At 45.6% G+C, this 21,926-nt stretch overlaps 9 protein-coding genes across 9 annotated transcripts; 5 read left to right on the plus strand and 4 right to left on the minus strand.

The window, feature by feature from the left end:
- Positions 1–300: 300 nt before the first annotated feature.
- SPPG_07266 (calcium-translocating P-type ATPase, PMCA-type) lies at positions 301–5,290 on the minus strand. Its single transcript, XM_016755430.1, has 6 exons — positions 5,189–5,290; positions 4,463–5,130; positions 3,230–3,934; positions 2,646–3,166; positions 1,476–2,583; positions 301–1,409 (listed from the first exon to the last, which is right to left on the minus strand). Exons 2-6 carry the CDS (start codon positions 5,097–5,099, stop codon positions 799–801), a joined length of 3,582 nt encoding a protein of 1,193 aa, XP_016605378.1. The 5' UTR covers positions 5,100–5,130; positions 5,189–5,290; the 3' UTR covers positions 301–798.
- A 660-nt stretch (positions 5,291–5,950) lies between these two features.
- SPPG_07267 (ribosomal protein L24) lies at positions 5,951–7,035 on the plus strand. Its single transcript, XM_016755431.1, has 5 exons — positions 5,951–6,108; positions 6,176–6,274; positions 6,342–6,448; positions 6,505–6,638; positions 6,719–7,035. Exons 1-5 carry the CDS (start codon positions 5,998–6,000, stop codon positions 6,856–6,858), a joined length of 591 nt encoding a protein of 196 aa, XP_016605379.1. The 5' UTR covers positions 5,951–5,997; the 3' UTR covers positions 6,859–7,035.
- A 299-nt stretch (positions 7,036–7,334) lies between these two features.
- On the minus strand, positions 7,335–8,168 carry SPPG_07268 (uncharacterized protein). Its single transcript, XM_016755432.1, has 4 exons — positions 8,112–8,168; positions 7,872–8,043; positions 7,576–7,805; positions 7,335–7,509 (listed from the first exon to the last, which is right to left on the minus strand). The coding sequence occupies exons 1-4, from the start codon at positions 8,112–8,114 to the stop codon at positions 7,420–7,422; spliced, it is 495 nt and encodes a 164-aa protein (XP_016605380.1). The 5' UTR covers positions 8,115–8,168; the 3' UTR covers positions 7,335–7,419.
- Positions 8,169–8,289: 121 nt separating this feature from the next.
- SPPG_07269 (uncharacterized protein) lies at positions 8,290–9,315 on the plus strand. The gene is made up of 5 exons (XM_016755433.1): positions 8,290–8,427; positions 8,490–8,594; positions 8,665–8,703; positions 8,759–8,848; positions 8,957–9,315. Exons 1-5 carry the CDS (start codon positions 8,320–8,322, stop codon positions 9,245–9,247), a joined length of 633 nt encoding a protein of 210 aa, XP_016605381.1. The 5' UTR covers positions 8,290–8,319; the 3' UTR covers positions 9,248–9,315.
- Positions 9,316–9,534: 219 nt separating this feature from the next.
- Positions 9,535–12,583, minus strand: SPPG_07270 (uncharacterized protein). The gene is made up of 16 exons (XM_016755434.1): positions 12,492–12,583; positions 12,355–12,434; positions 12,239–12,288; positions 12,063–12,174; positions 11,869–11,999; positions 11,690–11,782; positions 11,549–11,628; positions 11,397–11,480; positions 11,293–11,325; positions 10,996–11,226; positions 10,665–10,931; positions 10,307–10,598; positions 10,087–10,228; positions 10,002–10,026; positions 9,880–9,933; positions 9,535–9,814 (listed from the first exon to the last, which is right to left on the minus strand). Exons 1-16 carry the CDS (start codon positions 12,540–12,542, stop codon positions 9,695–9,697), a joined length of 1,845 nt encoding a protein of 614 aa, XP_016605382.1. The 5' UTR covers positions 12,543–12,583; the 3' UTR covers positions 9,535–9,694.
- A 76-nt stretch (positions 12,584–12,659) lies between these two features.
- On the minus strand, positions 12,660–13,593 carry SPPG_07271 (uncharacterized protein). Its single transcript, XM_016755435.1, has one exon. The coding sequence runs from the start codon at positions 13,533–13,535 to the stop codon at positions 12,747–12,749; it is 789 nt and encodes a 262-aa protein (XP_016605383.1). The 5' UTR covers positions 13,536–13,593; the 3' UTR covers positions 12,660–12,746.
- Positions 13,594–14,681: 1,088 nt separating this feature from the next.
- Positions 14,682–16,299, plus strand: SPPG_07272 (uncharacterized protein). The gene is made up of 3 exons (XM_016755436.1): positions 14,682–14,826; positions 14,892–15,234; positions 15,296–16,299. The coding sequence occupies exons 1-3, from the start codon at positions 14,769–14,771 to the stop codon at positions 16,203–16,205; spliced, it is 1,311 nt and encodes a 436-aa protein (XP_016605384.1). The 5' UTR covers positions 14,682–14,768; the 3' UTR covers positions 16,206–16,299.
- Positions 16,300–16,444: 145 nt separating this feature from the next.
- SPPG_07273 (uncharacterized protein) lies at positions 16,445–17,769 on the plus strand. Its single transcript, XM_016755437.1, has 2 exons — positions 16,445–16,950; positions 17,014–17,769. The coding sequence occupies exons 1-2, from the start codon at positions 16,512–16,514 to the stop codon at positions 17,604–17,606; spliced, it is 1,032 nt and encodes a 343-aa protein (XP_016605385.1). The 5' UTR covers positions 16,445–16,511; the 3' UTR covers positions 17,607–17,769.
- A 1,416-nt stretch (positions 17,770–19,185) lies between these two features.
- On the plus strand, positions 19,186–21,920 carry SPPG_07274 (uncharacterized protein). The gene is made up of 5 exons (XM_016755438.1): positions 19,186–19,650; positions 19,726–19,877; positions 19,942–21,184; positions 21,253–21,619; positions 21,685–21,920. The coding sequence occupies exons 1-5, from the start codon at positions 19,228–19,230 to the stop codon at positions 21,765–21,767; spliced, it is 2,268 nt and encodes a 755-aa protein (XP_016605386.1). The 5' UTR covers positions 19,186–19,227; the 3' UTR covers positions 21,768–21,920.
- The last annotated feature ends 6 nt before the right edge of the window (positions 21,921–21,926 follow it).

The raw sequence follows: 21,926 nt of genomic DNA on the forward strand, positions 1-21,926 counted from the left end.
GTTCGCTTATCCATTCACAGTTCTTTTCACAGCAAATCCAGATCTTTTTCAAACTCCCATTCATCCTCCCGAATATACAAAAGGTACTCACTGATGTGTGCATGTGTGGGACTTGGGCGTGGTACCTGCCCACCCATCTTTCACCAATTCAGGTCTAGGCTTTTCATTTCAAACTCTATTCATTCATCTCTCTCTCTCCGTTTTGCATCAAAAAGGCGTAATCTACCCACATTGCCTTTTACCACAAACCTCAAAAAAACAATGAAAAACAATGCAAACGGAAACTTACAAAATATGAAAACTTACATTTGTTGTTGTATTGTGCCCTCGCTTTCGCCATGAGAAGCACAAACCACCCTAGTTTGCGTATCTACAGTCTTTTCACAGCAAATCCATATCTTTTTAAAGTTTCATTCATCCTCCAAAAGTGCGTCATCTACCTTGACGCTTACCACAATCCTACACCGCCCTTCACAAACTGCAAAAACAACATAAATATATCAAGAAATATTGAATAGACCAAAAACTCTCACTTGTAACTTTTATTATTTAAACAATAGAGATTCGAACATGCGCAGAAGAGCCATTCAAAACTTGTAGTAATTTTCAATAATTCATATTGCGCATACACGTGACACCTCAGCCCCACAAAAACCTAAAACTCCAAAAACTCTACTTTGCCTCTTCTAAACAGAACAATCCGCCATCACAACAAAAAAAAACACACCTTTATTGAAATATAAAAACTAAACTCCCCTACAAAATTCCGCTTTTTCATTCTTTTCATACGCGGCACTTTTACAATTGCGAATCAACGGTACGAACACTACCCTCATCTCCCCCTTTCCGCACATGCATCACCGAACTCGGATCAAACATTTGGAGTGTGGTAACACCTTCATTCCTCCGTCGTCCGCCACGGAAGGCATTCACGACACCAATGGATTTAGGTACAATCCGAGCACGCTGCCACAATTCTTCGCCGGATCGAGCAGAAAAGGTGCGTTGAGGACGAGGAGGGGGGATAGACCCATCGGGAGCTCGAAAGGCATTCACGACGCGTAATTGCATTTGCGTACGACGGATGGCAGTGTTCCATCTGTCGTTGGTCAGAGAGGGTGTCGAAGGTGGGCTCGTAAAGCTTGATGTCGATTTGGAGGGTTCCATAGGTACGAGTTCGATATCGGAATCAGGAGAGGTGCGCCAGTCGGGTAGGAGGCGGATGAGGAATCCAACGGGGAGGGAACCTGCTCCGACCGCTAAACAAATTCCCCATTGGGCCCCTGTTAGACCGTCCGTGTGGAAAACGTCGCCTCCGAATTCAACAATGAGCGCTTGAAGGAGGACCGTTAGGGCAATGATACTGAGAAAGATGCGGTTGTGGATGATGCCCTTGAAAATATTGACATCTATAAAGAGCCTAAGTACATGTGTTTTGCAAGAAGAAGGTACAAACACACCAAATGAAAACGCACCTTGATCAATGGACCTCGAATTCACCTCATTAAACACTTGACAAAACACAAACGCATTAAACACAACCGTAGACGTACTCCTCCGCATCCCCGTTTCCTTATCAATACTCCCATCCGTAAACCACGTCCGTCCCCCAAAATAAAGCACCAGACACACAACAATCTGGTATATGGCTTGTCCAACAATCATGCGCGCCATGTGGAAATTCACCAATCGTTCATTCCGACGAGATGGTTTCCGGTTCAGGAGGTCGGGTGTCGGGGGGTCCGTGGCGAGAGCAAGAGCAGCAAGGGTATCCATAATGAGATTCACCCACAAGAGTTGGACGGCTGTGAGTGCTGACGCGGGTTTGAGCGCAGCAATCGTCGTGTAGACAGCCGTGACAATCGTAATAACGACAGCAGACACATTGACAGTCAATTGGAATTGCAAAAACTTGCGAACAGAGTCGTAGACACTACGACCCCACAGCACAGCTTTAACAATCGACGCAAAATTGTCATCGAGAATCACGATATCACTGGCTTCTTTGGCGACTTCCGTTCCAGTAATACCCATACTGAAACCCACATCAGAGCCCTTGAGGGCCGGTGCATCGTTGGTACCATCTCCCGTCACAGCAACCGTTTCGCCGAGACGTTTCAAGTTTCGCACGAGAATTTGCTTATCAAGGGGAGAACTACGGGCAAGGACTTGCAATTTAGGGAGAATCTCATCCATTTGAGCTTCGGTGAGACGTCGAAAGACGGGGCCTTCCATGACGATTCCATTCTCTGTCAGGATTTTACATTCAGCTGCAATCGCACGAGCCGTGGCGATATTGTCACCCGTGACCATGCGGACGGTGATACCCGCCGACATGCAAGTCCCGACAGCCGAAGGGACTTCAGGACGGACCGGGTCCATGATACCAAAGATGGCTACGAGGGTTAACCCGTATTCGTCCGTTTGGGGCCCGTCGGCTTGGGTGGGGGGCTTGTCGGATGAGAGACGCGTTGTCGATGATACGGGTTTGAAACCGGCGCAAATGGTCCGGAGGGCTTGGTTGGCAAATGTGTTGATGATTTGCTCATATTGCATTCGCTTTCCCTTGTCCAGGGGTTTAATCTTTGAGTAGAAGAATTGTCAGCAACACTCCCAATTAAAATCTGGTACATATAATAACGTACCGTTCCATCCTCGGCAAGGTAACTATCACACCCCTTTAGAACAATCTCTGAGGCCCCCTTGACACACAAGATGGCCCGCTTGTATTCAACCACCTCGGGCGCATCCTTCATCCCCAACCGCTCCTCAAACGCCGCGTCATGATCTACCAACATGATCGTCGACATTCTCTTACGCTCTGAACTAAACGGCTGGATATCCACCACCGTCGTACGTTCCCGGTCGACTTTATAGGGATACCCAAGTCCAAGCGTCAAATTGAGAATAGCAATCTCGGTCTTGTTACCGTTGAATTCGACATTTCCTTCCCTATTAACGCTTTCGCTGGCGGTCGAGTTGACATTGACGGTCCGAGCGACGAGTTGGAGGATTTGTTTCTTGTGGTCAGTGGTAAAATGGGATTTCAGTGCGTCGGGAATGTCGGTACGTGCGAATTGATGGTCGGTGATGACGCCCGCAGTGACGGTCATTTTGTTGAGCGTGAGGGTGCCCGTCTTGTCAGAGCAGATGGTGGTCGCGTTGCCTAAAGTTTAAAGAATGTCAAGCCCTTAGACAAATTGTCAAAAAAAAAAAGAAAAACACCTACCCATGGTCTCGCAGGCCGACAAGTGACGGACCAAATTCTTGTCCGCCAACATGCGAATCGTGGCATGCGCCAATGCCAAGGTGACTGCCAACGGCAACCCTTCGGGGACTGCAACCACCACCAAGGTAATAGCCGTAATAAAAATGGCAATGACATCGTTGGCAATCTCTGAACCAGGGAGTTTCGCACCTCCTTTGGCAAAGTACGCTATAATGAGAATTACGACCATGATGGTCGCGGCCCCAACACCAAATTTCGCAATATCATCAGCCAATTTGCCCAATTTCTCTTGGAGGGGCGTTTCTTCGGGTTCGACTTCGAGTGCAAGCATGGAGCGACCATTGAGGGAATTGACTCCGGTTGCAACGACGAGCATGCGACCCATGCCGTTGACAATTTTGGTTCCCGACAACAAGAACGGATCGTCTTTAATATCCTTGTGAATATTAATGGGTTCACCCGTCAAAGAGCTTTCATCCGTGTCGACATTGAATCCTTGGACGAGGACACCGTCAGCGGGGAGGACATCGCCTGTTTCAATGAGGCAAATGTCGCCGACGAGGAGGGAGGCTGTGGGGATTTGGATGGTTCGGCCGTCGCGAAGGACTTTGACGCCCGAGAGGGATTTGCTAAAGTCGTTGAGTTTGCGGAATTGGGCTTGTTTGCGGTAGTCGTTGACGGATGCGACGAGAACGACAATGAGGACTGTATGGGAAACAAGCGATGAGCGATGGTGAGCGAGTGACACCGAGGAATGCCATTACCATCGACCAACAACAATGTGATCCATGCTTCCTGAGAGAGAACGATAGCAACCCAAAATCATGTCCTCTCATGGTAGACCTTCCTACCAACATACCATTGCTAACGACTCACCCAGTGGACGATGACAAGGAGCAATAGCAACCCAAAGTCATGTCCCTCATATCCCACATGGTTCAAATTGCATTCCCAGAACCCTCCGACGCGGGTTCATGCACCATCCCACCAACAAACAATTTGATCCATGCATCATGAGAATGCTCAAAATGCATTCCCAGAGCATCGCCAAAATCATCCTACCAACACCATGCACTCCATGCACCCATCCCACAAAGTTGAAATGCATTGCCAGAGCCTTCCCACGCGGATTCATGCACCATCCCACCAGCACAAGGTGATTCATGCACCAAGGACCAACACAACGCGATGCACGACGCGAAATCCATTCCTGTACATTCTTCTCATACATACCAGCGACAATGATGGCAGCGCCATCGATAATGGCAAGCTTGTCATCTTCCTTTGTCAACTTATAAATGCCGACGGCGATTTCTACAGCGGCGGCAATGCAAAGCACAATGAGGGTCTTGTCCTTGAGGGCATCGAGCATAAAAGCCAAGAGGGACTTGCTGACGGGTTCAGGGAGTTTGTTGGAACCAAAAGCCTCACGACGGAGATTGCCATCCAAAGGATCAGCAACGCGTTGTTGTTGATTAGATGCACTCTTTCCAGAAAAGACACTACTTGCTCGCTTGTTGAGACGGTGAACCAGGCTGCCCGTTTCAGCAGCATGTTCATCTGGGGCCAATGTTTGTTTCTTTGTTTGCAAGCCCGTGTGCATGTCTACTTGCAATTTCTGGAGCATGCCGTCCCTCCCCCCGAGTTGAGCATATTTCTCTGGATTCTTTGGATCCAACAGGTCGTAAATGTCGTCTGGCGTAATGCCAAACGTGTCATTGTGAGGCGTTTGTCCATGTTGCTGATTCTTGAGATGGGGTGGATCAGTGGAATGTGATTTAGAGTCTTGCGGTGAGGGAGGCGTGAGAGGGCATGTGGATCCCAAGTCTACAGAGACATGCTCGCTAGAGCCATGGATATCGTCGGGCATGACAGTTGTGTGTGTGTGAGAGAGTTGTGTCCTGAAAGTGGGTGTTGTTGAGCAAGAGGAAACGAGCGTAAAAGATGCAAACACCGTACTCAAAGTATGTGAATTCCTCGTTGTGTGGTGGGAATGGAATATTGTGTGTGTGTGTGTGTGTGGTATGCAAGAATGCAAGATGGAGAAGGGAGGAAAGTAAAAAGATATAAACCCCCCAATACCTAAAATACGAGGCTGTGTGATAACGTAATCATGCAACTTTATTCAATAGACATAATGCACAGTCACGCAAGAAAGAATAAAGTTTGAAAGTAAAAAATGGATATAAAATGATCATGTGATGTCATGATAGGGAAAAGGCGAGTTGATAGACAACGTGTGAGAGAGAGAAAGAGAGAGAGAGAGAGGGTAATGATTACGTACATACACTGGGAGAGTGTGAAATTCACACATTCAAATGCACATAGACAAATGCACATTCAAATTGAGAAGAGATAGATATATATTCACATAGCGAGAAAGAGAGCAATCATACATACATACACAAGGAGTGTGAATGTGAGAGAGTGTAAGAGAGAGTGTGTGAATTCAATCATACAATCATACACACAGGGAGAGAGAGAGAGTAAAGAATCATTTCAACTGTTATTCTGTTTATATTCATTCATTCATTCTATTCATAGCGATTGCATTAGAATTCACACACAAACACACACAGAGAGAGAGAGTTTATTAAAGTTATATATTTCATTCAATCTCTCATTTACACTCACACACATCACATGACTATTATCACGTGAGTTACTGTTACCATGACATTTCATTAATCTCTCTCTCTCCATATTCACACACGCATTGTATTAGCATCGCTTTCCTCTCTCTCCCACACTCTTTGCACATTTCAGACATGCCACCTCCAAAGTTTCGTGGGGCAAACTTTATGGTTCCCAAACGCCCCAAGATTGCTTACAAGGACCGCATTCAGGAAGGGTCATGGAAGATTCATGTTGGTGACAAGGTATTGTTACGGGTTGTATTTTTGTTTTTTACTCGACTTGTAACACACACACACACACACTACATAGGTCCAAATTGTGGGAGGGAGCATAGATGTCGGCAAACAGGGCAAGGTTGTTTCGCTCGTCAAGGAAATGAATGCAGTCATTGTAGAGGGTTGCAAAATGGTATTACCTATTGAGTGCTTTTTCAATGCGTTTTCGTTCCTGTTCTCATCCACACCATGACATTTAGGCATTCAAACACGTCAAACCCAACCCAGAACATCCTTCTGGAGGTCGTATCCGCAAAGAACTCCCCATCTCTTATACACACGTTCAATTAATTGATCCTGCCACAAAGTATGTGTTCCCGTATTCTACGTTTGGAAGTTATCTGATTGTTGACTCGTTGATAGTCAACCCACCAAAGTCCGCCTCACGACCGTCTTTAATCCGACCAAACGACGTAAAGAAGTCTCGCGCGTGTCACTAGCCACGCAGTCTCTGATACCCGTACCAGAGGAAAAGGATGAATTCAAAGAAAAGCCTGGTGGGTTGACAACGTCCGATTTTCTCGCTTTTCTTTTTTGCCTCCCACTCTGTTTTGTCTCAATGTTGCGTCTTTAATAGAGGGACCGCTCGACACATCTGCAGACGCGGTGGCAAAAGAAACATTTACCATCAATATTCAACAGTGTCCGTTTCCGTCTGCGTTTATGAACGAGTTGGAGAGGATGCGACGAAAGAATCGGGAGAGTCATGCTTGTTAGCGTCTGTCAACGCACACATGCATAGGGAATTTGTGTGTGCGATTTAATGGCATGGGAGATTCAGTGTGTGCGATGAATCGCAAGGGAGAGGCGTGTGGAGTTTCACACGGTCAGGACTGTACATGTTTTTCATTTTTTTTTTAATTATATTGCATGTGGACGGCAAATGGGAATGGGACATGGTTACGAATGTTGCGACAAGGAGACCACAGGTGGACTCTCTCGTCTTTTCATTTGTTTTACTGCAATTTGCCATGATTGAATACTCATATGGAGTGCCCTGAAGATTCGTATGGTTGAACTGAACACCTATCCTCTACCAACAGAACAATGTAAATAAAAGTGCGCATTGTCCATTGTGCAAAGTTGTGTACTGCGGTGGACTATGTGAATTTGCAATGGACATTACTCTCAAGATAAGCGTAAACAGCATCTTGTCTTAGATGCCTCCTCCCATCATTTGCAACGACCTCTGACACCCCGCACACACTTGAGCACGCATATATTACGATAAACCATGTATGTGATATAAAGTATCAACTCAAAGCCTCTACAGTGGGACTATTCCCCATGTTTGAGCACCCGAACCCATTCCCTGTAATTAAACTGTCCGTTTGCGCCAACGGGGGCCCCTTTAAACATGATATCCACCTAAAAAGCCACAAAACAAAATCAGAACCCAAAACACAAAAGGCACTTTTGCACCCCTTGACATACCTCCTCATCCGTAAAGCGATCCCCCATAGTCGTCATATAATCCCTCAACACCTCCGCATTAATGACACCCGACTTGTTATCATCAAAACACTCAAACGCGGCTAGTATCTCATGTTCAGGATCCGTACCGCTCATTTTCTCGCCCATGAGGGTTAAAAACATTGTAAAGTTGATGGAACCGGGTGCTTCAGAGATCATATCGTCAATGGATGATTCAGTCGGTTGTTGGCCTTTGGTACACACGGTGTGAGCATTTTTTCTGAGGGAATTTGAAAACGAAAATAGAGACACTTTACCTAGAGAAGCCAACATGTCTTTTAAATCCTCTTTATCAATAAACCCATCTGAATCATGGTCAATCATTGAAAACGCTTCCTTGAATTCTGCAATCTGTTTTTGGTCAAACATGGCAAAGACGTTTGAGTTTTGGCGGACGGCGCGCTTCTTTTTCTTTTGGGCTCTTGCAGACTGTTGTATTTGGAGGTTGCCATTAGTTTTTACCTTTTTGTCATGCGTATGCGTATGTGTGGTCTTACCATGATGGTATTTGCAACTTTTTGGTAAAAAACGAACTGAAAAAACGATGAACAAGAACGAACAAACGAACAAACAACGTCGGGAATTCAACCAACACGCGCCTCACGTAATCCCCCTTCCAATCCTTCTAGAACCCCGCATGACACACACAACGCACCAAAAAACCTCAAGTGCATTTGTCATGCCCATTCACCCATCATCAGCATAATGTCCTCAACAACCCTCCGCCCCCGCCGTATCCTCCTCGGCACAACCGGCAGCGTCGCAAGCATCAAACTCCCAAAAGTTGTAACAAAACTCCGCGAAATCTACAAGGTATAAGGTGAGGTAATGTTGAATCTCGTACCGAGATGCAGTCATGCTGATATTTATTAAAGGAGGAAATCGAGATTAAAATCATTTCAACGGCACATGCTTTGCATTTTTTCAAAGTTTCGGATGTGAAGCCTGTGGAGGTTTTAACTGATGCAGACGAATGGAAGGTAAACGCCTACCATCACACTGACATGCAAAACCTTTTTTTAACGAGTTTTTTGGTGTTTTTTTGGAAAGGCGTGGAAGAGAATATCTGACCCCGTCTTGCATATTGAAGTATGGTTGTTTTATTAACGTATAAATACACAAAATGCTGATTGGGAATTTCTAGTTGCGGAATTGGGCTGATGCGATGGTGATTGCACCCCTTGATGCGAACACATTGGCGAAAATCGCAAATGGAATGTGTGATAATCTTTTGGTATGTATTACTCTTTTACCTTTTGTGCGTTTTTCCTTTTTTTGGTGGTCTCCTCGCTGTCTCGTCCCCACTTACCCACACACACACTAACCCCCCCTCACATCACAGACCTGCACCCTCCGCGCCTGGGACACAACAAAACCCATCATCATCTGTCCCGCAATGAACACCCACATGTGGGACCACCCCTTCACAACCCTCCACCTATCAACCTGCACAACTCTCCTAAAACACACGATCGTTTACCCAATTTCTAAAACCCTTGCGTGTGGGGATACGGGTGTAGGCGCCATGGCTGAACCGGAATCGATTGCGAAAATTGTGCATGAGGTTGTTGAGAGGGTTTATCCTGGGAGGGATGTACGAGAGCGCGAACCGTGTTTAAAAGCTTTTGAGTAAAATAAAATCATTCAAAACCATCTTGTTTTTTAACTCGATATTTTTGTAAACCTGCACCAACACTCTATCCAAATCTTCTTGCGTGTGAGTGTACGCCATGGCTGAATCTCATCCTAATGCGAAAGTTGTTCATGAGGTTGTTGAGAGGGTTTATCCCTGGGAGAGATGTACGCGAACCGTGTTTAAAAAGCTTTTGAATAAACTAGAGATTTATAAAGTATTGCCAAAGGGGGAAATGCCCTTTGGTGGTGAGAGACATGTGGTTTTGTTGAATATTGTGGTTTGTGGCAAGCAGTGAAAAATCTCCCAAATTCCAAAAATACAATAAAAAAAATGGGAGATTGGTATATTCATTCTCGTTCGATAAACGCACAAAAATATCTCACAAAATCCTCCACAAAAAAAACCCAACCAAAAACTTACGACTCACACCCTCCCAAAGAAAAACTACCTCCTCAACCTTACAAAAAACGCATTCTTACATTCCTTACTCTCAGCCGGTAAATACTTGTCATAAAACCCCACAATAAATTCCTCTGGTTTAAATCCCAAACGTTGATAGAGTACCTATCCACATAAAAAAACCCATTTAGTTTATGAAAATGGTGGTTTTGGGATCAAGTTAACGTTACCATGGCTTTATTATTCGCAGAAACGTGGAGTGTCACGTCTCGTGTCCCCGCAACCTACCCACATCACAATCGTCAAAAAAATAAACAAGTAAAACGCAAAAACAGCCATTCAACAAACATACTTGAATTAAATGAAACAACATAAACCTAAACAAAAAGTCAAAAAAACACCCAACATAATAGATGAAGAACTGAATGGGAACTCACCTCCCAATCCCAGCAGATCCCCACCCAGGCCGAACAGCAATATACGAAATATACCCTTCAGGCGTCATGAAAGCACATCCAACAACAACACGTTTATAAAGTGCAACGATTGAAAAATCGGGGTATAGTAAATTTTCCGAAACTATTGCAAAAAAAGAGGCATCAACACACGACACACACTCCAAAAAAAAATCCTTCAAAAACACAGAACAAAACTCACCATCAATATCCGGCCAAAACATTCTACACAACACCCCATTCACCTGCTCCAACATCCCTTTCTCCAAATACACGTAATCAATCGACCCTTTCTCCCCACTCCACATCTCCAATACGCTTTTCCAGGGCGGGTTAGAGACTCTATCTCGCCATATATAGGGGGCAAGGACGTGACCAGTGTATGGACTCGTACGTGGGGACCGAGAGACGAGGGTAGTGGATTTAAATGCGTCCCCATAAAGTCGAGACAAAAAGGAATGGGTATAGGACGTGGTATGCACATTTGTAACCGCCTAACAAACATACCAATCAATACCATTCCATAAAAAACAAATCATAAAATTACCCTAAATACGCACCTTGAACCTCTCAATAGCCCTTCGGGTATCCATCCCCCTCACATTCACAACCTCCCATTTCGGACACACTGTAAACCCACCTACACGCAACCCCCTCGACACAACACCATCTAAATCAAACAATGGGAGCCCGAGAGATCGTTTTAGGCGTCGGAGAGAGAGTTTACGGTGTAAGCGGCGGAGAGGGGGTGTTTTGGGTATGAGTCGGTTTAGGAGATGGTATTCTTCAGAGGGGGTTAGAAGTTGGGGTGGGGGGTGACGTGTAGGCTAGGCAACAAAAGAATAAATAATGGATGAATATAGCGATGCTATTGTCGTTTTTTACACAAACCTTTTGTGGTTGTTCGACTCTCCCATCATCTTCCACTTTAACTCTTGTATCATTCTCGTCATCTTCCTCCCCTTTTTCATCAAAACTTAATTCAACATCCGACAACTCTGACCCACTCTCAAATAAATCTTGGATGCGCGGTGGGATGGGTGTGGATGTCGAGGATGGGATGGGGGATGGGGGATGGCTTTTGGGTTGTGGGATGGTTGGTGGAGTGGGTGTGTCTGGGACCTGATGAACAATTATCAGGTTTATGTTGAGTAGGTTGTTGTACATCTTAAATGGGATGCACTGTACCTCTGGTTTAGGAGACCTCTGCTTTGGCGTAACCTACAACAAAAAACAATACATTCAATAAAAACCCCCAACATCTCCATAAAAAAAAATAAACAACAACATACATCCCCCTCTTTCTTCTTTTTTGGTTGTGGTTCCAATTTAATCGGAACCTCATCGGCTGGTGGTGTCTTGCGTTTCCGTGTCGGCTAGAATAGAAAACGAGATATCTCAGAATACACCATAAATGACCCATACTTTTTGATCCAAGCATTACTTTTCGTAGCACGGATTTCACGGGTGTCCCTTTTGAGATTATGGGAGGAGGCGGTTCATTTACCTGGAGCGTCCAAAACCCTAGACAAATCACTCATAAGTATGATACAACCCCAAAAAAATGGGAATGGAAAACAAATACCTGGTTGTCCATACGTTTCTGTACCAGATTTGAATACCTTGCCTTGTGCAGTTGATAACACACTTGCAACGGTATTATGCCACGTCGGAGACTCTTTAAAAAAAATAAGTGTGTAAGTACATCATCCAACCAAAAAAAAATCCCCTCCTACTTGCAAAAACACAATAAAAAAAACATACTCGGTTTCCCAGGTTTGAAATACTCCCAATACATTTCCACAAAACTACATATATCCTCTTTCCACCGCACATATTCTTTCTCGGGTGTCCGTTTAAGGAGATTGTAAATAGTCAAATGCGTAATCACCTGCCTATAAAATACCTTAACATATAACACTTTTGCATTGAAAAGCGTTTTGGCGGGGAAACGTTACCAACTCATGTTGGACCGAGTAAACAGTTGTGTACCATTATTACAGACCGAGCATGTAAACGTATAGAAAACGTCACCGGCAAGAAGAGGCTTTGGGAGGCATTTAACGCAATCTACCAATCGATACTTTTTTAAAAAAACAACTCTTCAACGCATTTCAAATACACAAGAACATACTTGAATGAAATAATTGTCGACAGGAAGAACATGCCAACATGGCCTCAACCCTACTCCAAAAAAACCAAAAAAAATCAAACAACCCTTCCATAAAATAGACAAAATACGATACTCACACCCCCTTATTCTTCCCACAATAACAATATATCCCCTCTTTATTCGCCGAATGGTCGTCGAGCCATGTCAGTGCTTGCAACTATAGTCAATCAGCTCAAATTGCATTTATTGAGCGAGTATGAGGAGGCGTTCGTACCTCGTAGGGTAGGGATGTGAGTGTCGGTGTGTCGGTCTTTGATTTCGGCATGTCATGTAGAGTTGCAATGGGTAATTCTGTGTGATCTCTTGTAAAGGTCGGTGTTGTCGGGTGAGACTCCGCAGTCACGGCGCCATATGCTTACGTGGGCTTACGATATCCGATTGGGGAGAAAAGTCCAGAGGGATCTCATTGGAGATACATGCGAGTGAGGGGATTAATGAACGGGAAGCAGTTAAATATATCTTCTATATATCATATGCTCCTGCGACCAGCCTGCTGGTCCTCAAAAATGATGGCCTGCTTAATCTTATCACGAAGGGCCACGAGGTCAAAAGTACATTGATCGTGCTCCAAGTCCAAACCCTCCGGTGCAGGAACCCCTTTGAACAATATATGAAAAGGAATTGAAGGTGGAAGAGCCTTCTCCAAATCGATGTTCTCTCCAAATGGGTGTACGGATACTTGTGTGGCCTCACGTCGCCCAGGGATTAGCTCCGACATCCAAATTTCCATTGACATTCGCCGTCCAAGAGTCGCACTTGCAATCCTTTGTATATCAATGAGGATAACACAAGCAATGTCAATATGGCTTGTGAGCCATGTTCTCGCATCGTCTTGCAACTCTTTGAGCGCTTCTGACCATCCAACTTCAATGAGAACAGTAGGATACATTCTTCCAACGGGGACGAACCCCGCATCGGGTTGCTTGTACACTTGAGAGTTGACTTTCAAGGTGGTAGTGCCAATGTTATTGCACAGGCTGTCAAAATTAGTCGTTCCGACTTTGTCAATCAAAGATATAGCGATTTGATTGAAAGTAGACGTGGCGGCCCGCTCGTGCGGGAAAGACGGTACACGGCGAATACGAACAGTGCCGTGGTCGTAGTCCAGCATACATTCCTTGAAATTGCTTTGAGCCAACTCCAAAAATTCATTCTCTGGGACATGTTCTGCCACCTTCCAAAACTGAGTTGATGACATCTCAGTTTTTATTGCATTTTTCACCACTTGGCGCAACTGTTCGTCCTCAGATGTGATCATTTTAGAGGTTATCGTGATGTGTGATTGACGTAGGAGGAAGACTTTCCACTGGTAGACGGACTGGAAATCAGCGACATTGGACTTTTATGCCTCCTTTCCCTACTGAGTTTCATTATTACATAAGCATAATCACGGGGCGATCGTTTGTTTGGGGGCGTGATTTGTTGTCACATGACCCGGCACATGACCATGACCTTGATGCATCGCGGCTGCTGCTCTATTTGCTTAATTTGTCTCATCAGGATGCCACATTATACTGAACGTCATTCCAAATTACTATCTCCTTATGGATATTAACTGTATAGCAATAATCAAGGCCAGTGGTATTTTTTGCCGCCAGGAATTGTATCTTGCAGTAGTTTGAAAATACAAAGTGAAAATAAAGACCTTTTACCGGGATATAGACATCATATAGCATCTAGCAAAGTGCTTCCGTACTGTAGCTGTATTTGCTTTCTGTCTTATTGTCTTTTGAGGTCGTCTGTCAAGTGCGTTGCACGCACGAGCTGACACGCTAGTTGAATCCAGTGCCATCAAGTTATCGATGAGCTGTAGCAAATGTAGAGTTCTTGTTGTGTTCAAATGGCAACGAACAATCTATTCGTCAGGTTTCCTGACGACGCCCATATAGGTTGACAATCTGTATCTCTTCTGATACTTTAGTTTCATTGAACGAGATGACAATCGACGACGACACAGCCCAAACTCATCGAGCCAAGCAAACTACGTAAATCTCATATTCTGCATGAGATGAAACAGCCTAGCCCATTAGCGATCTATTCGCTGACGACGCCCATATAGGTCGACAATCTGTACCTCCACTAATCCTTTAGGTTCATCGAATGAGATGACAGATCCACACATGCGTAATTATAATTGACGACGACACAGCCCGAATGCAAAGGAAGCAATCAGGCAAACTATGTAAATCTCTAATTCTGCATGAGATGAAATAACCAACCCATTAAAAACAATAAAAAGACAAAAGTCACAAGAACTTTAAACAGCCTAAACCTAAACCATAGTTCTAAATTGAGTAAAATTATGATTAAATTGGTTGGAATCTATGCCAATTGGCGCTTATGCAATCGGGCTGGCCACATGACCTTGCCCAAGACCAGCCCTTTGAACTGCTGAACGGACCCAGCCCCATTTGCTTTCTCATTTTTTATTATTTAGGTTGGGCCTCATTTATCCATCCGCTCCTCTGTAAAGTGTTTGGCAGGAACAGCCATGCCGCCTTCTACAGTGGTCTGTGAGCGTTCAGCGCCAGAAAAAGCACGCTACATTCGTGAGTTGACACTTTAGATCTCCCTTAAACATTATTTACATGTACTGACAATTACGTTTCCGCAGCATCCTCACTCCCCAGTTCCTCCACACCTCGCTCTATCCACGTTCGCATCACACACGAAGCAGCATATCATGACGATGAAGAAGAAGACGACCTCCCTATTGGGCTCTTGCCGACAAGTTCAAACAATCCCAACCTCTCACACGAGGACTCGGACGACGAGGTGTCGTTGGCTGTTGCTGCGCGCTTAAAGGAAGCCATACCAGAGTATATGCGGTTGGAGGAACAGGAAAGGGAGTTAGCGGAATCGGAGGCGCTGGTCAAGCATGCTGAAAAGAGGATGGAGCATTTGTTGGCTGAAATCCGTGGAGCGAGTAATGAAGCTGACTACTTGAGCGACAAGTGGTAAGTTCTTGGACAGTATTCGTAATGCGCCTGCCTACATGCCAAACCCACTTTTTTGAAGGCGACAAGAACGTCAATTCCTTGCCTCCGCCCTCTTAGCTCCAAAACAACGCCGACAAGCCCTAGAAACTCTCCGTCAAGAAGAACAAAAAGCCCGTCAAAAAGTCCAACACCTCCAACGCCACCTCGATACTGTTCAATCTCAACTCTCATCCCACACGCTCAACTATCGACGCCTCCTGCATGTCCGTGAACGACTTGAAGCACTCTATGAGCGGGTCTTTCGGGATGCTGCTGCTGATTTCCCTCACGAGCATCGGTTAAAGCAAGGCGTTTGGGCTTTGAATACTCGGTTGACTGCTTTAAGGGAACGAAGGGAAGAGGGTGCAAACGTGAGGAGGGAAATGGGGATCTTGGAAGTCAGTCTTAAAGACGTCAAGGCGCGATTGCTTAAAGAGCGACGAAGAGTACTTCGATGGGCGGTCGTAAGGGGCTTAAGAGAAGGTTCTGGGAGTGTGGACGATTTGCCACCGCCTTATACGCCCTCAGCAGACGCGTTCGCACTCTCCACGTCGCCCCCCTACGCACCCATCACCCTTATGCGGGATCCGATCTGCCCGGGAGACACTGACCATGACAACAGTCCGTACCTCATCTCTCCAACGGAACTCCACCTTTGCGACGCAACGAGAAGAAGAAGCACAGGTTCCGTCCTTGTGACCACACCACGACGACAAGACCCTCCAAACGACCATGACGACACACTCTCCACTGTTTCCTCAGACGAAGACCGACCGCTGGGTTTCAATAGACACTATTCTACCCGTCTACATGACCGTCGTCGATCTGCATCCACCCCGCCTCCACCCCAACGAACACGACGAAGGCCCTTACCCCTTGTATCGCTCATTCCTGGTGGGATTCCGGTACCGGTTGGGCAAGAACCTCGTGATGGTGAACGAAGGCGGTAAGCGTATACTCCCTGGTGGAGTATTTTGTAATTTAGAACAAGTTTCTTAGTGATCCCCCCCATGTATTTGACTTTTTTGTTTTGTATGTAATAGCAATATTGGATATTAAAGATATTAGTAAACAATAGTTTTTGGTTTTGTTTTGGTGATTTTAGTGTGTGGTGGACAGATGGGTTTTGCGTTAAGTAAGCCATCCCGACACGGTTTATGAAAGTACGACCATCGCGTTCCAAAAATCAAAAAGATGTGCCGACCTTTGAGCGCATTTGAAGCGGGAGCAACCCATCTCATCGCTTTAAGCCAACAATGTCCGTCCTCTTAGAACAAGCAGAGTCCCTCATCGCGACCCGCACAACCTACCTCCCAACATCCCTTCGAATCCTGTCCATTGGCGCCCTCGAAACAACCTATGCAGCCCTTGAAGGCCTCTTTACCTCCCGAAAGACTGCCCAACGCATCAACGATCTCACCACTGCGAACCCAGGCCAAGGTCGTGGTGTCATTGTGACAGGTGGGAATGCGGGTATTGGGTACGAAACAGCCAAAGCTTTAGCTGGGAGTGGATGGAAAGTGGTCATTGGGTGTCGGTCAACTGAAAAAGGGCAAAAAGCTATACAAGAAATTCAAAAAGCAACAGGCAATGAGCATGTTGTGTTCTTTTCGTTGGATTTAGGTGATTTGGCGAGTGTTCGGGAGTTTGTTGATCGGGTGGGTGATCTTGGGTGGGGGTTCAGTTTATTGATAAGTGGGTACCATTTCTGTCATTTTCAAAAGTCAACTTTTGTGAAATTTATGGTTGTTCTTCAAGACAATGCAGGTATCATGGATATTCCCTATACCCTCGACAATAAGCAAATTGAAGGCCATTTCTCAACCAACCATCTGGGCCACTTTCTCCTCACCCATCTCCTCCTCCCGAACCTCAAACAAAACACACCCTCTAGAATCGTCAACCTAACATCTTGCGCGCACTACGCAACCAACAGTATCTCTTACAGTACCGTCACATCAAACCCATCCTCGAAGCAATCCCCGCTGGGATACTACTCCCACTCCAAATTCGCCAACATCCTCTTTACAAAATCTCTCGCGCAACAATTGAAATCAACCGGTGTTGTCTCCTACTCTGTCCATCCAGGCATCATCCCAACAGATCTGTACGCCCAAAACAAGCTCAATTATTCCGTAATGGGGTTATGGAAATCTCTTCTCCCCACGCCCTTTGATGGATGTTCTACGGTTTTGGTTGCGGCTTTGGATAAGAAGTTGGAGGGGGATGATACGAGTGGTGCGTATTTGGCTCAAGGACGGTTGTGGAAGGAGGCGAGTGGTGCTAATAATGAAGAAGAGGCGAAAAGGCTGTGGAATTGGAGTGTGGATGTTTGTGGGATTAAATGCTAGTCTCTAGCGTTTCCCTACTTTTAGACTATGTTTTTTAATGCACAAAGGCCGTATCGTACGTAGCTCATAGGTTTAGATTTAATGCTAATTTCTCATAGTTTATCTGATACTACTGTTTTGCTATAATCTTGTACTGCACTAATATATCAACTATCATTGGACACTGAATCAGTTTTATCATGGGGGTAATCATCGCGCGAAGCTCGTTGTCGCTTCATTCAATGCTGCCATTCATCAAACCTTTGATGACTTGTTGCGGTAGCGGGGCAAAGTGCCGTATTTCCTGTCATTCGCCACTACCATGTTGGCTGGTCAGCTTGTCTACGTATCTTTGAAACTCCCTTGTTTCTCCCACGCTCTCACGATATTTCTCTTTCAAAGACCTCCTGTGGCCCATCGTCTTGGTTCTTCCCATCAAGAAACGTAAAAGCTAAAGCCGTTACATGGATTTTCCTCGTTAATCTTCTTTTGATCAATGAGATCTTGCTCCGAGAGTTCAAGTCGGACTTTAATCTCACTATTGCCTTTTGTTGCTGGTCGCGGATCGTGTACGCTCCTATGCTGCGCGTACATTGTCTTGCATCCCTGTAGCCATTGCAGGACTTGTACAGACTGTGTGCTCCAATCCCAGAGCCGTTGGCCTTGGATAACATATCGACCGTTTCCTCCTCTGAGAGTTGAAAATATGGGTGCTTTAGAACGTTTTCCTGCGTGCAAAAGACCACCCATTCTAGCTTGGTGCCATTGCTTCACCAGAAACCTGATGGATGTCCTCCTATATCGCTTGTCCCAGACCGTGGGAAAATGAATAAACAAATGATTTCCACCATGGACGCGTTTACATAATCCTACGCGCGCAGTGTGCAAGGGGAACGAACGCACGCCAGGAGGTATGCCAGGAGGTGAGAACGACGACGATGATTGGGCATCGATGAGGTGACGTACGCAGGATACGGAATCTTTCGCCGACGAATTCCGAAATTGCGAAAAAAAAAGCGCAGTTCCCCAGGGTTATAAAAAGGCGAGCTTTCCTCTCCCTCCCGTTCTTCTTTGTTCCCCACCTTTCTCTATTGCTTTTTAGTGTGTTAGATGTTCTTACCTTTTTTGCTTTTTTGTGTTGCATGGGACTGTAGTCTGCGTGGCCGGAGCGACTGCCTCCATCCTTAGGTGGAGCCCAATGATGGGGCCGGAGGGCACCTTTGCTCAATGATGGTCACCAGAGGGAGGGCCCGGTGGGTGAACAAGAAATTTGTTTATTCCAATGGCTGTCGCCTGAAATGGAATCAAAAATACTTTAGAAAATAAAGGAAGAAATGAAAGGATGAAATAGCAACATAAAGGACGTTTCTAAAGATGAAGATTTACAATTATTGATGCTCTGCTAAATGGTTTGCTGCACTCTGAACGCCATGCTCGCTCATCCTGCCAGCTGAACTCTTAGAGCTCAGCTCACATCTGGAAACCTGGCAAAGACCTCTGAAGCTGATCGGCTTACATAACATCACGTGCACTCTGAATCCGACACGCTGGTACATTTTTTATTTTTGTCGAGATCCAGCGAGTTCAAAAGTCCTTGCGAGGTCATTTTGTCAAAAGACAGGTCCCACTCGTTTTGACCAAAATGAAGCGAGCACGGACACCCCAAAAGTCCCACCCCGCACCAATTGATCCCTCTACAGATGATGAAGAATACACTCTCGCCGAAATTGTGGATGACGACAGCGCTTCGGACGGAGACACAGTCTTTTTCTCGGCTGAGAGTGACACGGAAGAAGTAGATGGAATCAACAGTGCCAGTGAAGAAGAGCCTGCTGAAGATGAAGACGAAGGAGATGATGACGAAGGGGACGAAGACGAGGGGGATGAAATTCCAGAAGGAGATGAAGATGAGTTTTCGTCCGATCAGAGTCCTGAGGAAGGGGATGAGTTTGCTAGTTCCGGCGATGACGAAGAGGAGGAGGAAGACGATGGTACTGTAAGAGTACTGAGGAAAAAACCCTTGCCCGAGATTGATCCAGTTTACGATGAGGATACGTCGGATGAGGTTGGTTGTGAATGCCTCTGACTTGGAGATCACTTGAACCCATATGCCTAACCTTGTTACTCGCTCTCACACTAGGAAACGGCCAATACCGTCGGAAACGTGCCAAAAGAGTGGTATGATGAGTTCCCTCACAGTGGATACACAGTGGACGGAAAGAAGATTATGAAATCTGCGAAAGGAGATCAGCTGGATGCCTTCTTGTCCGCGATGGACGATCCTGATACATGGTAAAATGATTATCGTTCACGGTACCTCTTGATTGTCTCGTTGCTAACCTATTTTGTTGAATAGGCGCTCTGTATACGATAATCTCGAGGACCGGAACATTGTACTAACAAAAGAAGAATTGGAGATGATCAAACGAATCCAAAAAGGCGATTTCGCCGATCCAACCTCCAATCCCTATGAGCCAACTGTAGAGTGGTTTTCTAGCAAGACACAAATAACACCCCTCTCAGCGGCTCCGGAACCCAAACGTCGATTCATTCCGTCAAAGTGGGAAGCTCAGCGCATTATGCACATTGTACGTGCGATCCGACAGGGGCGCATCGTGCCAGGGAAAAAGGCCGATAAGAAGAAGCAACAGTCCCAGTTTTATTCTATTTGGGACGATGCCACCGAGCCCACTGATCGCATCATGCACATCCCGCCTCCCAAGGCATCCCTCCCAGAACATGAGGAGTCGTACAACCCGCCAGAAGAGTACTTACCCACTCAACAGGAAATAGAAGAATGGGAGAAAACGGATCCACAGGACCGACCAAGAAACTTCGTTCCAAAGAAATACAACAATCTCCGCAATGTTCCTGGGTACAACCGTTTCATCCAAGAGCGGTTCGATAGATGCTTGGATTTGTACCTCTGTCCCCGTGTGATTAAAAAGAAACTAAACATTGACCCGGAATCGCTCATTCCCAAACTTCCAAACCCCCGCGACCTCCAACCCTTCCCAACGACCCTTGCTATTACCTACAAGGGTCATACCGCACGCATCCGAAGCATATCCATCGATCCAACGGGACAATACCTCGTTTCTGGCTCTGACGACAACACAGTGAGATTATGGGAGATTGTTTCTGGCCGGTGTCTGAAAACCTGGACCTTTGATGAACCCATCACATTTATAACGTGGAACCCCAACAAAGCCCTCTCTCTGATTGCTCTGGCCTCTCATACCAGCGTGTACATTATAACCCCCAAAAAAGCCTCCCCCGAAATCCAATCAGCAACTGATGCCTTGATTTCGCACATGTGGGCTAACCAAACCAAGCACACAAACGCGGAATGGACCAAGCCAACCGATAAACACGCTGCACAGGGACGGCTAGTGACGATTCGGTGTGAGAAGAATGTCACGTTTGTTACTTGGCATAGAAAGGGAGACTATTTTGCCACTGTTTCCCCGGATGGAGCGAGCAAATCGATTTTGATACATCAATTATCAAAAGGGTTGAGTCAGAATCCGTTTAGGAAGGCGAAAGGGTTGGTTCAACGAGTTTCGTTCCATCCGACGAAACCCTTCTTTTTCGTAGCAGTAAGTACAAAATTCATTCATTCTTGTCATCTTGATTCCAGACATGTTCTTACATTTTATTTTATTAGACCCAGCGTACAGTCCGGGTATACAACCTCCAAACACAAACCCACCAAAAAACCCTTCAACCCTCCACGAAATGGATTTCCTCCCTTTCTATCCACCCGGCAGGTGACAATCTCATTATTGGAACCTACGATAAACGCCTGAGTTGGTTCGACATGGATTTGTCTTCGAAACCGTATAAAACCCTCCGGTATCATAAGCAGGCTATTAGGAATGTTTCCTTCCATTCTCGGTATCCCTTGTTTGCAAGTTGTGGGGATGAAGGCTCGGTTAATATTTTCCATGGGATGGTGTACAATGATTTGATGATGAATCCGTTGATTGTACCTGTTAAAACGTTGAGGGCGCATGAAGTTGTGGATGGACTGGGTATGTGTCTTTTGTTTTTGAAAACCCCTTTGTTGGCATGTGTTGACCGTAATTTTCGTTCCTAGGTGCCCTGCACTGTGAATTCCACCCCACCCAACCATGGATATTCTCTTGTGGTGCCGATGCAACAATTAAGCTCTTCTCTTGATGTGGCGATAATGGATTCTATTGTACATAGGGACCTGAAGTACAGCACTGTGTGTGCATTTAATAGATTTATTGCATATTTGCTAGAGTCTTTTGACATGGCGCACAAATAGAAATAGGTTAAACGGAATAGGATGGCCGTATCAAAAGGAGACTAATA

The sequence above is a fragment of the Spizellomyces punctatus genome, assembly GCF_000182565.1.
Source record: "Spizellomyces punctatus DAOM BR117 chromosome Unknown supercont1.15, whole genome shotgun sequence".
Taxonomy (NCBI): domain Eukaryota; kingdom Fungi; phylum Chytridiomycota; class Chytridiomycetes; order Spizellomycetales; family Spizellomycetaceae; genus Spizellomyces; species Spizellomyces punctatus.